The following is a 12,179-nucleotide window of genomic DNA, read 5'->3' on the forward strand; positions in this document are numbered from 1 at the left end:
TGAATAGAGAAATCACGTACGAATCTGGCTGAAACTTACTGCTAAGCTATCTTATAATCTGGTTTCTCCTTCCACTTCTCAACTTTACATTTGTTTTCCGTAATATGCATAATGCATAAATTCCTCATTTTCCATTTTAAATGTAGTGTCATATTCTGTACTCTGAATTGTACATCCCCTGTATACGATGCCAAATTGTGACCAGAAAAGTCAATGAAAAAACTAGCTAGGCTCACTGACTTGAAGTGCCCTTGGGAATGACACCCTAGGCTGAAGTTAGCGTTCACGCCAGACAACTGATTACTGAACAGGAATAAAAGAAATTCCCTGCAACCAAAAGTCGATCGGATTCATAACGCCCCAGAAAGCGAGGAACAGAGCGGTTAAAAGATGTACATATGGGAACTTTGCCTTGGAATAGAGACGTAAAATTTCTAATGCTATTGGGAAAAACCTATAAGAAAAATATGAAATTCTGACAATGCAGCAACGGAACATGAGAGCAACCAGTGTGAGAGAGGGATAGGGAAAGCACAATTGAGACAATGATTCTATTCTTCCCATCCAATGAAATACGCTATATTGTACAAATCCTGATGGCGTGCAAAAAAAAATTCCTCACTATCCCGTCAATTTCCCCAATGCAAATACAATAAGCTACAAGAAAAGTTTACACTTTTTTTACATATTGTACGAAATTGGGATTGTTACCATGCAGAAAAATCTTTAAATTCACTGCTGGCAACTCCCACTTTTCTTTTCTTTACTACAACGTCTGTACCTGTGTTGTCAACAGTAGCAGATTTAGCTTGAGCATTCCTAGCTTTCAAGTACTTGCCAACGCCACCACCAACCCCCGTACCTCCAGATTCAGACGTTGCAGCGCCAGGATTGCTATACCACGAGCCTACCTTACCCTGAAAGATAAGCCAAAGTTAATAAAAAAACATTGCAGAAGTGGGGGGAAAGAACAGCAAGAGATATCTCAAATATTCTGGAACATACATTATCTTCATCCTCTGCATTCTTCTCTTTGGCATTATCCTGCTCTTCTCCCTCATCTGGTTCTGTGTAAGGATTGACAAATATCGTGACACTTAATATCTTGATTTCCTCCTGCAAGATAAATGTATGGAACATAACACATTGTTTGAAGTTGATAATGGTTAATGGATCATGAAAACATCAAATATTCCAGCAAGCACTGTTAATTATTATGTCAACTCTCCAAACCAGTGAAAACTTGCCACCATTAACAAACATGCTATTGAGGCACAGTGAAACACAAAAAAGTATTATACTGTACTCGAGTTAGTCTAAACCTGAATGTTCATAAATGAAAGTGCAAAACATTGTAATCCCACATGTTATACAATGACATGTAGTAGTAGTGTGGTAGTAGAAATAGTACCCGCCCACAATGAAAAATTGATGCACAAAACCCAAAGTCCAGACTATGTAAGGGTAAAGAATATATTTATGCAGAAGATAACAAAATATGTATAACAACAGAAGAATCTACTTTTTTAAAGCAGATCCATATTTTGTGATCATATGTTGGTAATCACAGAGGTTGAAACTTGGTGCATTTGAGAAGAATAAAACCTAAAAAGGGGGACAATGCATTGCTCACAGTGAAAAGAAATTATGACTCACCAGAGGCCGATCATCATCATCAACAGGAACCTTTTCCATCACCGATAGGGTAGTCAAGCCACCAACAACTCCTCCAAAAACTGTATGTTTGAAGTTTAGATGATTTGCAGACTTGTACAAGATGAAGAACTGGGAGCCATTAGTGTGGGGGCCACTATTTGCCATGCTTACCACACCCCTTCCAGAGTGAACTAATTTGGAGTTAAGTTCATCTTTAAAAGGCTTTCCCCAAATAGATTCACCTCCTCGACCAGTACCAGTAGGATCACCGCCCTGTATCATAAAATTCCTGCATAAAATGGATTATAAAACAATAAATCTAAGGTTTAATTTACTCCAGGGGGAAAGATGCAGAGGATGTCATTATACCTAATGTTTCTATGAAAAGCAACTCCATTATAATATCCACGTTCACAAAGAGTGATGAAGTTCTCACATGCCCTGGGTGCTATATCACAATGCAGCTCAATGTTCAAATCACCATGTGTTGTATGCAGTTGTACATATCCCTTCTTTTTTGGATTCTTCTCAACTTTCACATACTCAAATTCATTTTTTGTAACTGGATCAAATGATGTTGAAGTGAAAGACCGGGAAGCAGCACCAGTTGTGAAACGGCTTTTTACCTGAAATAGGCAACTTCATTAGAAGTTGATAATAGATAGCAAAGTGATTACTTCCCTCTCTTTTGTAAGAGATGTAATATAAAACCATTCATGTGTCTTTGCCAAACAGTTTATACCTTTAGGTAAAGATACATGAAATGATGAAACTTCATTAGAAGTTGATAAAGCATAGAATAGCAATTGCAGCCCTCTCTTCTGTTAAAGATGTAAACATAAATCGTTCATGCGTCTTACCTAACAGCTTAAGTTTTTAGGTAAAAACACATGAATGGTTTTGCTTTTATATTGCATCTCCCACATCGGCTAGGAACAAAAATGGCCAAAGTAGTCTATAAGTTTATCCAATTGATGTTTGGTTGGCCAGGGGGGGTTAAGCCAACTCTGGCTTGTCATAAGACTTAGCTGTAGGAGAAAAAAATAAGAAGAAAAAATTAAATGAGTTTCTCCTTAAGCTCAAATTAACTTATGGAGAAGTTCATTTCATTTTTTCTTATTTCTTTCTCCCTAAAAGTCTTTATGGATAAGCTTACTCAAACAGAGACAAACTTCCCCCTTGAGCTAGGTTTGGGGTGCGAGTTAGGTCCAATCTCTTGTCATTTCTAGTATAAAGCCATTCATGTGTTACAGATAATATAAAATCATTGATGGGACTCTTCCACCTATAATGTTGTTAAGTGAGGACACATTAATGGTTTTATGTTACATACTTAACATATTCATATAGTACATAGAAAGGATAATTTAATTATTCATGTGAGCTCCCAATATGTATTGGTGAAAAAGAGGTTACATCTAGAAAACTCACCATCTTTGCATTCACTGGTGCTCTGTCACCAGCCATATGCATAGCTATTCTAGCTGCAGTTTTATCATCTGCTGAGGCTTTAGCAGCAGCTGCACTTCTTCCATGTACTGAGGCAGACGCAGCATCTACAATACTAAATGCCTGAGAAACTTTGACCTCTTTATTTGGATTTGATTTGGAATCTTCTTCAACACGTGACCTTGCAGCTAAGATGGCAGCAAGTGCAGCAGCTCTTTCTTTTTGTGCCTTGCCACCGCCTCCCCCATGCAATGCAGTTTCCTTTCCTTTCTCAGTTCCAAGCTCCTTAAGCATTTGCTTTATATCACCCGACATGTTTATGTTATAGGTTGGATCTGAACTCATTTTCTGTAGTTCTGAAGAGAGAAAAATCTGAATGTGTCATAGCTAATATTAAGAGCAACAACAAAAGCAGCAACATCAAGATTGACGACCAATACGAAATTTATAGCTGTCAAAAAGGAATGAGCTAGCATACCTTCATCATCAACTTTCAAACTATTTTTAACATGATCAAAATCCAGAAGAACCTTGCTGTCAAGTGCATTAGGATTCTGCACATAGTACACAGACAAACACCAACACTTGATAGATACTAAGCCAATGAAAGATGAAGGAACGGAAAAAATGTTCTTGTTCAAATCCAACTTACTTGAATGGTTATAAGGTCATCCTTAGTGAATGGCTCATCGGTGAGGAGCTCCTTCCAGTTTTTTGTCTTAATATTTAACTCTTTAACAGCCTAATTCCCATAAATAACTTATATAAATATAAATATCATCTGCTTAAGAAATTAGCATTATTAACACTAAGGATCCTGAAAAACAAACCTCATAGCAGAACACATTTCCTGTGGTCTTCACTGCCACAATATGAGTAAATTCAGTGAAAACTTTGTTTAGCACTGGACAATGATATTCTCCTGCAGAATGACAAAGAAAGGTTAGTCAACACAAAACAGCTAGCAAACTGAAGATAGTCAGAGAGTAACATAAAAATGATTAAGAGAGGGTAAAAAGGGTAGTGTATTAAAATAGTAAAATGGAGCTACAAGTTTATAATACCTCATTAGGAATCAAGAATAGAAATGGGAAGGAAAAGAAAGATTTTATTGAATTGAATGGAAAGAACAGAAAAAGGAGAGATATCTCTCCTCCAAGGGTTTCCCCTTCACAAATGGTTAAAAGTCTCTAGCCAACTCTTCCTATATAGCTCATCCCTGTGTAACCTTGGAAAGTTAAGAAATAGAAGTTACCAATTCTTCTCCTAAATTACAATAATAGTTTGGGTAAACCATTTGAAAGATGCAACAGTTATTCAATGCAACTAAAATCATTCCTTCAACCACCAGCAGAACAGGTAAAGCCACTGTTAACTGAACCATTTTGGCAAAATATTACAGTATACACATTAGCGTTTTAAGTTTTCAGCAATAATAAAATGATTAAAAAGAAAAACTCCATTGCAGATTTTTTAATTCAGACACCTCTCCAATAGTATGTACAATCAAGGGAACAACGGATCACAATAATAATTCAATGTCAACAATAATTTGCGGGCATGCAAGGATTTAAATTAGAGGAACCTACACATGACAGCAGAGTCTCATACCAAGCAAGCATTAGAAGTGAAGCTAATAAAACATCCCAATGAAATGAAGCAATTAACTTAAAAAAACAAAAACAAGAAAATAAAAATTCAACTTAACACACACAAAAAAAGAAAAAAGGTGATAACCTTCTGAATTCTTGTGGAAAGTTAGAGAAATGAGATCCTGATGCTTGAGAGGAGCTCCAGTGACTGGATGTTTGCCATATTTTACAATATAGGGAGTTATATTCCTGAAGCCAAATATATCAATCAAATAATTGGCAACAAAAGTGAAAATTTATTATAATCGTAACATAACGGATCGCAGAGAAACTCACATATTATCGAAAACACTGCCATCAGGTGTGCAGACCGGTTCTTCAAACGGAGTAAATGTAAGCCTAAATAATTAAAATAAAATGAAAGAATGAATGAAAAAGAATTGAGTTAAAAATGAACGAAAAAGAAAGTGAGAGGAGGGAGGTATCGTACGAGCAGCAATAGAAGGGAAGACGTTTGAAGGGAGTGCGATTTTCTTTGGATTTAGCGCCTCCCCATTCCGTTGCCCACTCAGTTTTGGTGATGAACATTCTGTCTTTGCTGTGCTGCTTCTTCCCCATTGCTACTTGCTAGGGTTTTTCTTAATCACTACCTAGATAATTAATTTTATTTTGTTCGTAGTTGGAGTTGAAGTTAAATATGAGATTGTGCTTCGCTTTGCGGCGATTTTCAGAAACAGATTCCACCACTCGATTTTCTCCTCTCTCTCCGCGATTTGCTTAACACCGCCGTGAAGTCGTTTCTGGACCGGGTAGCACTTTCGACACTTCGAAAATGAAACGGGCCTTGGAATTTTATAAAACAAAACTAATTATCATAATTATTTATTAAGAAAATAAAAGCTAAAAAATTAAATATGTTCTTATATTATAAAATTGAATACTCATTGTCAGAGAGAACTTTCTTTATTTTCTAAAAAAACAAAAATTGGTTATATTTTTACTTTCTCAATTAACTCACTTTTTATATTTTGTTTCATTTCTCATTAAATTATCATTTTCACATGAGAGTAAAATAAGTTTTTAAAATTTCACATTTTTTAAATTTAAATTATTATAATGAATATGTTATAATCTTTATATATTTTAACTAAATCATAGTAGTATTTTATTATAAATTATAACAATTGTTATTGTATTTAAATTTATTTATTGTTATTATTATTTGTATCTTATTATCTTTAAAATTAAATTAAATCCAATTTTATTTTAAGTTCTGACCATATTTAAAATATTAGTTATAAATATACATACTATTATCTTTAAATTTGAATCAAATTTAATGGTTTTTTAAAAAAAATATATATATTATAATCTGATGCATTGAATTAATATAATAAAGTGGTTTTATTCTTAAAAAAATAATAAATTGGTTTTGTTTGATATAATTAAATGGATATATATATATATATATATATATATATATATATATATATATATATAATATTTATCCCATGCATTTGGTGCGATTAAAATACTAGTTATTATAGTTTATTTGATTTTTCCTATTAAATTCTGTATTATAAATTGAAATATACAACATAAAGAGTAAGAATTAAACTCTCTTCACTTTTTAATTAGATATTTTAAATATTTTATTCTTTTCTCTTTAGATGTGTATATCACATACTACTGCCAATTCAGAATAAAAAATCACATACTACTGCTACAAGTAGCAAAAAAGAATAGTTTTATATTATTAAGATAAAAATATCATATATATATATATATATATATATATATATATATATATATATATATATATATATATATATATATGATATTTTTTTAATTGTTTCTATCTTTCAACTTATCCTCTTTTATATTTGTCTTAAAATTTTGTCAAAAGAAAAAATCCGTCTTTAATTGTTCCTACATTGATAATATATCTCACCTTTATTAGAACTGGATTACTTTCTCAAAATTGTTTCTTCTGATCATTTCTTGCATAACTGCCTAGTCATTTTTTGTATAGATAAAGACTGGTTGATTCGCTGCTGGACAGATGTCACTTAAGAGTTAAGACTGCGAACAAATCCTCACAAGTCAAAAGCACTACACATTCAATAACAAACATCTATTTTCCAAAAAGATATGCTAGATTATTACGTCCTTTTCCCTATACCATAATACCAATCAACACCAATTCCTTCCTCATGGATCCACCTAATGCAATGAAGCTTTAATGAGCAATTTTTCATGCGCCTTGCTACCAGATGGAAGCAGATGCGTAGGAAACGATGATTTCCTTGCTGTTGGAAGGAGCAGTTTTATGTTCCTCCGACCATGTTACATATTATTATACCTACAACACACAAGAAAGACAGACCCCATTCAAGAAATGTCAGGCCAGGAGGTATCCATTTTTCTCCAAGTAGGATATTACTATTTCTGCCGTATCACTTGGAGACATGCATTCACTTCCTTTTTGCTGTAATACTATCTGCAAGATAATGAGAAAGTGTAATCAATTTAATGAAAGTGCTGCTGAAGTTTCAAAGGGAAAAGCAGGGGCTAAATTATTCTGACATTTCATTCACAATGTCAATTTTCCCCTTCAAAGTGGGATTCCGGGAAAATAAAATAATTTTTTTTCATAAGTCAGTATGGTATACTAAAATTTGTTCATATTATTCTTCTTTTTCAATACTAATCACTGTATTAGTCTAACATTTGTGCAACCTCACAACTGTACGGTGGTTCATATGGATCATCTATCCCTGTGAAACCTGCAAAATTTCAAATAATAATTCAATACTGATGCAACTTTTTTTTTTTTGAAAAGCAATACTGATGCAAATTCGACCAGCAATAAAAAGACAAAGCAGCACAACCTATGCAGATAACCTGGTGGTGAAGCTAGGTCTAGTATAGTTAAATAATAAACCAAGATACCTTTAATCTTTCCAGCTCGAGCAAGCTTGTAAAGTCCCTTTGGGTCTCTTGCTTCACACACATCCAGTGGCACGTCTATGAAAACCTGCAGCATTTGTAGGTTGAGAGGATTGTAAACTTTGCAATGGAAATGAAGAACCTCCTGTCTTGCTTAATATTCATAGTGTTCACCATTGTTAGCACTTTGCAAATCTTTTCACAACATAGTTTGTTTCTCCACAATAAGAATGTACCTCAATAAAATCCCCCTCTGGCAATAGAGCTCGGCAAGCATCCCTATCCTTTCGGTAGGGTGATATTAAACTGGCAATACAAATAACACCTGCATCTGCCAAGAGTTTTGATACCTCACCTGAAAATTATTTGTCATGTGATGTTTAAATACTAATAAAAAATAGTTATATAGCAAAATTCACGATGGAGAGAAGAACTTTTGTTCGTGCCCGTCTATATATATATGCATGTGTGTATATATATATATATATATATATATATATATATTCGTATGCAGTAACTGACCAATCCTTCGTATGTTCTCTGATCGATCTTCTGCTCTAAAACTAAGATCACGGTTTAGACCATGTCGAATATTGTCACCATCAAGGATATAAGTCAACTTTCCTTTGGAGTGCAAGCTTCTACTCAAAGCACATGCCAGAGTGCTTTTTCCTGAAATCAATGTGTCTTAAGGGTCTAATTGAGCAGATAGAGAGAATGAAAGCTAAGGTAATATCCTTAAATTCTAAAGAAACTAGACACAATTGCTTTCATTTTCTTGGTTGACTAATTGACTATCAGTAGATATTCTACATGAGATAATTATAATTGGAAACTAACGTGAAACTGCTTCATGAAAGACCACGCTGTAGTTTAAAGCATTCATAAGCTAAGAAATCATTGAATCGACTGGCTTCTGTTCATTATTTCATTCTTATCAGGAAAAATGGTCAACTGTGGTTGCATAGATCAGAGAAAAGAAGTTGAGAATGGTACATAGTAAACAAGATGATTCAGAGCATCATTTTAACGGTTTAGTTATACTACAATATGAGGCGTTATGGAAAAAGAGGTATATCAAAATGAATGTTCACTGTTTCTGCCTGTGCATATAATGTCATGACTTCTATAAAAAAAGAACAGCAAACGCCAGAACAATTAAAACACCATTGGAATCTTGGAGGCATTTAAGAATGATGAAAGGAAGACAGGTTTCTGTTACTCCGCACAATTGTGCGCTTATTTCAGCTTGACAACAATGAACTAAAGCAAACATTCAGAAACAATTTCTATATATTTAGAAGTTGACTGAATTTCACAAACCTGAACCACTGAGACCTGTTAACCATATGACGCAGCCCTTTTGCTGAAGTAGCTGCTGTCTATCAAGTTTCTGGATTGGACATTCGTGCCACAAAATATTCATCGAATTCCCAATATTTGACATCTCGGTAAGACTTTTACCTAGCTAGATAATAACTCGGTTAAAGATTTCAAAGATCTTTTTTTTTTTAATTATAATCATATGGTTTAGAATTAGAGTCCATAAAAAGTTGCATAGATAATCACCTGTTTGACAACTTTTCTTTTGTCATAAAAAGTTGTCAAAGGCTCGTAAATAGCATATATGAAAGCTCAAACAGTAGCAAATTAATGAAGTCCATGAGATTTCCAATTTCAAAAATAGCAGGAAAGAGAAACAAGTGTTTACACACTTATAATTTTATTTAGGATAAAGTTGCATAGACACCATTATGCTAGTTGATACCTTGAGAGAGAAAGACAGAGAAGAACTGTAGGTATGATAAGTAATATGATTTGATAGGAAGAAAGAGATAGAAAGAAAACAAAGTTGTCAAATAGATGTATATTATATATAGGTGCCCATATATAATTACTCATTTTATTTATGTTTATTTGGACAATCACCTTGGTAGCCTTTCCACCAGATATATGTTCAGGTTTCACCTATGATCAGATATTCCTGATAAATCTATTACTCTAATGTTTTTGTCCTCCTCTATCTCCCCAAAACCACTCAAACAACTCTAGTTCAATGTTTTATAGCAATAAAGGCATTGGTGAACATGTGCGCAGATCTTAAGTTGACCTTTTAGCAAATATTGTAAAAAAAATATTCTCTTACATTATACACCAGATCATTTAGCTCGTGTCATATTAATTAGCCTTTAAAAGTATTCTTGAGTGGTTGAATAAAATTTTATTTAAGATTTTCTGTTTGGCAGAGCAAGGATAGAAACGTTAATGTAGCTACAAATCACTGAATAATATTTAACGTTGAACATGTGACCATTTTATATGGTGGCAGACTGACAGTTGGGCGTGTTCATTATCTATTTTCAGTATAGACTAGTCCAAGATCTTGAACAATCTCATTCCACACTTCACTTTCTCCTATAGTGTAATAATTAAAAACCTAATCCCACTCTCCATTGTCAAACAACAGAGAATAAAAGTATCAAGACGTTGTGCATGCCTCATATTTTCTTATTATATGCGCACGGAAGCAGAAGCTAAGGGACGCCCCCATGGTACAGGAAAGGAGTAATTTTCTAAATATGTACTGTATTAATTTATATGTATGAGATGTAACTATATTTCTGATTAATGAAAAATACACAGCCACTTTGCTTCCGATGACAGGCAAATTGTCAAATTTCGTTAATCCTTTTTTTATTGTTAAGAACTGAACTTAGGGACGAGCAAATTTAAAACAAGTCATGCACATTGTTCAATAATTAACCAACTGAGTTACACGTTCTTATTAAATTTCATTAATCCTTTTCATGTTTATGTTTCTATTGTTTATTTTAAAATTCTGTTTCTGATTTCTTAACACAACACCAATAATAATCTAATAAATAAAGAGCAACGAAAGCATTTAAAAAAAAAATCCGGATTGCTGATCTTGATAGAATCTGAAAATAAAATAAAAAGATAGTACCAGATAATGCAGTAGATTGATTGATGCCATTAGGCTTGTTGACTTGATGTCCCTGGCATTTAGGATTACCGTCATCGATCAAAGACGCGCCGTGATCTTCCTTAGCCATAATCGGCTTCAACAAGCTTTTACGACCACGGCTTAATCCAACAGCATTGATTCCACAGAACTTTGCGAACCCCAGCTTACATTCGATGTTCTGGAACATTGCACAACTACACGCTTGACACAGTGCTTGTACAGAGCTCATCTCCACCCGCAGCACAAAAGAAATTAGGTGGAAAAATGAAGATAAACTGTGTTAAGCAAGACCCAAAAACATACAAGAAGATACTGTCAGTTTGTTACACTAATTAAACCAAATAACAGGTTTTTGTAGCTTATATATATCATTAAGAAACCAGTACGGCAGTACCTGAAGGAAGTGAATTGTCTTTTAATCTAGTCAGAAACCAGTATATATCATTTAAGATATGTAAGTGAGTGTTGTCTTTTCTGACAAATGAAGCATTAGCGAAGCGAAGACACATCATCATGTTGTGCATGTGGAGGTGGCGGGAGCTGAACTGCGTATTCAATTCTATGTGGGCACGTTAAGGTGGAAAATGACACTGGCTGGCGTATTAGAGAGAAGAATGAAGCTTATTTATATTTCCTTTGAAATTTGTCCAAAGTAATCATGATGGATTTTGTTGTTCTTAATAATGATGTTCAACTTTTCGGTCCAAAAACAATTCCTATTGAGTTGTCTATCTGTTTTAGGCTTTAATATCAAATAAAGCATTCCGTAACCTGAATGCCCACTTGTTCTCTTTTTCTTTAATAATCAAATAATGACAGAGAACTGATACCTGTGATTTGTGATAAAACTGGAGATATTGCGATTTGTCATTACTCATTGGATACAGATAAAGGTGTGGCCAAGGCAAAGCTACATCCTTTTATCCTTTAAATCAACTTATGCGGCACTAATTATCAACAGTGATTGAGTTAAATCAATAATTGAGAATTAAGTGGAGACTGTCTGCACTAGCTACTTTTTTTTAGGGTCTGCACTAGCTACTAATTAACCGCACTCAGTCACTATAGAGCATCAATTTAATTTTCACTAGTACATGTATCCCCTGAGATGCACCGGTCGAATTGTGTGTGGATGAAATATATTTTTTATTGTTTAAATAAATTAAAAAGAATAATGAATGATAAATGTATTTTTATAAAAAAAAAAGTAATATAAGAATTATTTTTCGCTTTCATGGTCAAATAATCTCTACTTTACTTCATTTAGCTAATCTTTTCAATCAAAATAGAAATATCACAACATTTTAGTGATTTTCAAATAGTCAGTAATTTATGAGAAAAAATTGTTATAAATTCTTAAACACAACAACTCTTTTCAAATAGTGATTTCTTAAACATATTTTTCTTATTTTATGCCTAGCATGTGTTTAATTCTAATTACCTTTTTGTTGAAGAGATAATTAAGATTTAATATTATGTGGCAACTAAAAAAAAAAAGTGTGTAGGTTTACACTTCAACATGGCTATTAAACTTTTTTTTTCTTCTA

At 33.5% G+C, this 12,179-nt stretch overlaps 2 protein-coding genes across 5 annotated transcripts; both read right to left on the minus strand.

Moving 5' to 3' along the window:
* Nucleotides 1–455: 455 nt before the first annotated feature.
* Nucleotides 456–5,412, minus strand: LOC114375946 (peptidyl-prolyl cis-trans isomerase CYP65-like). Its single transcript, XM_028333816.1, has 11 exons — nucleotides 5,188–5,412; nucleotides 5,034–5,096; nucleotides 4,843–4,946; nucleotides 3,936–4,027; nucleotides 3,758–3,847; nucleotides 3,584–3,659; nucleotides 3,088–3,461; nucleotides 2,026–2,282; nucleotides 1,657–1,945; nucleotides 1,006–1,116; nucleotides 456–917 (listed from the first exon to the last, which is right to left on the minus strand). The coding sequence occupies exons 1-11, from the start codon at nucleotides 5,313–5,315 to the stop codon at nucleotides 708–710; spliced, it is 1,794 nt and encodes a 597-aa protein (XP_028189617.1). The 5' UTR covers nucleotides 5,316–5,412; the 3' UTR covers nucleotides 456–707.
* A 1,256-nt stretch (nucleotides 5,413–6,668) lies between these two features.
* LOC114375947 (adenylyl-sulfate kinase 3-like) lies at nucleotides 6,669–11,013 on the minus strand. 4 transcript variants are annotated; one of them, XM_028333818.1, is made up of 8 exons: nucleotides 10,612–11,011; nucleotides 8,970–9,110; nucleotides 8,169–8,318; nucleotides 7,883–8,001; nucleotides 7,650–7,734; nucleotides 7,437–7,483; nucleotides 7,141–7,197; nucleotides 6,669–7,059 (listed from the first exon to the last, which is right to left on the minus strand). In XM_028333818.1, the coding sequence occupies exons 1-8, from the start codon at nucleotides 10,859–10,861 to the stop codon at nucleotides 7,054–7,056; spliced, it is 855 nt and encodes a 284-aa protein (XP_028189619.1). In that variant the 5' UTR covers nucleotides 10,862–11,011; the 3' UTR covers nucleotides 6,669–7,053. The 4 variants fall into 4 exon arrangements, 3 of the variants coding, with proteins under 3 accessions (XP_028189619.1, XP_028189618.1, XP_028189620.1); XR_003658872.1 differs by having other exon boundaries at nucleotides 6,794–7,059; nucleotides 7,426–7,483; XM_028333817.1 differs by having other exon boundaries at nucleotides 6,794–7,197; nucleotides 10,612–11,013.
* Between the last annotated feature and the right edge of the window lie 1,166 nt (nucleotides 11,014–12,179).

This window comes from Glycine soja, chromosome 11 (genome assembly GCF_004193775.1).
Source record: "Glycine soja cultivar W05 chromosome 11, ASM419377v2, whole genome shotgun sequence".
Classification (NCBI taxonomy): Eukaryota; Viridiplantae; Streptophyta; class Magnoliopsida; order Fabales; family Fabaceae; genus Glycine; species Glycine soja.

Excerpts from the sequence above, each read along its gene's own strand:
- LOC114375946 (XM_028333816.1), bottom strand. The coding sequence starts at position 5,315 with ATGGGGAAGAAGCAGCACAGCAAAGACAGAATGTTCATCACCAAAACT. Across the intron at positions 3,660-3,757 it reads ATGACCTTATAACCATTCAA|AATCCTAATGCACTTGACAG; the intron begins GTAAGTTGGATT and ends TACTATGTGCAG. Across the intron at positions 3,462-3,583 it reads TTTGAAAGTTGATGATGAAG|AACTACAGAAAATGAGTTCA; the intron begins GTATGCTAGCTC and ends TTCTCTCTTCAG.
- LOC114375947 (XM_028333817.1), bottom strand. The coding sequence starts at position 10,861 with ATGAGCTCTGTACAAGCACTGTGTCAAGCGTGTAGTTGTGCAATGTTC. Across the intron at positions 8,319-8,969 it reads AACAGGTCTCAGTGGTTCAG|GAAAAAGCACTCTGGCATGT; the intron begins GTTTGTGAAATT and ends CATTGATTTCAG. Across the intron at positions 8,002-8,168 it reads AGAGAACATACGAAGGATTG|GTGAGGTATCAAAACTCTTG; the intron begins GTCAGTTACTGC and ends AATAATTTTCAG.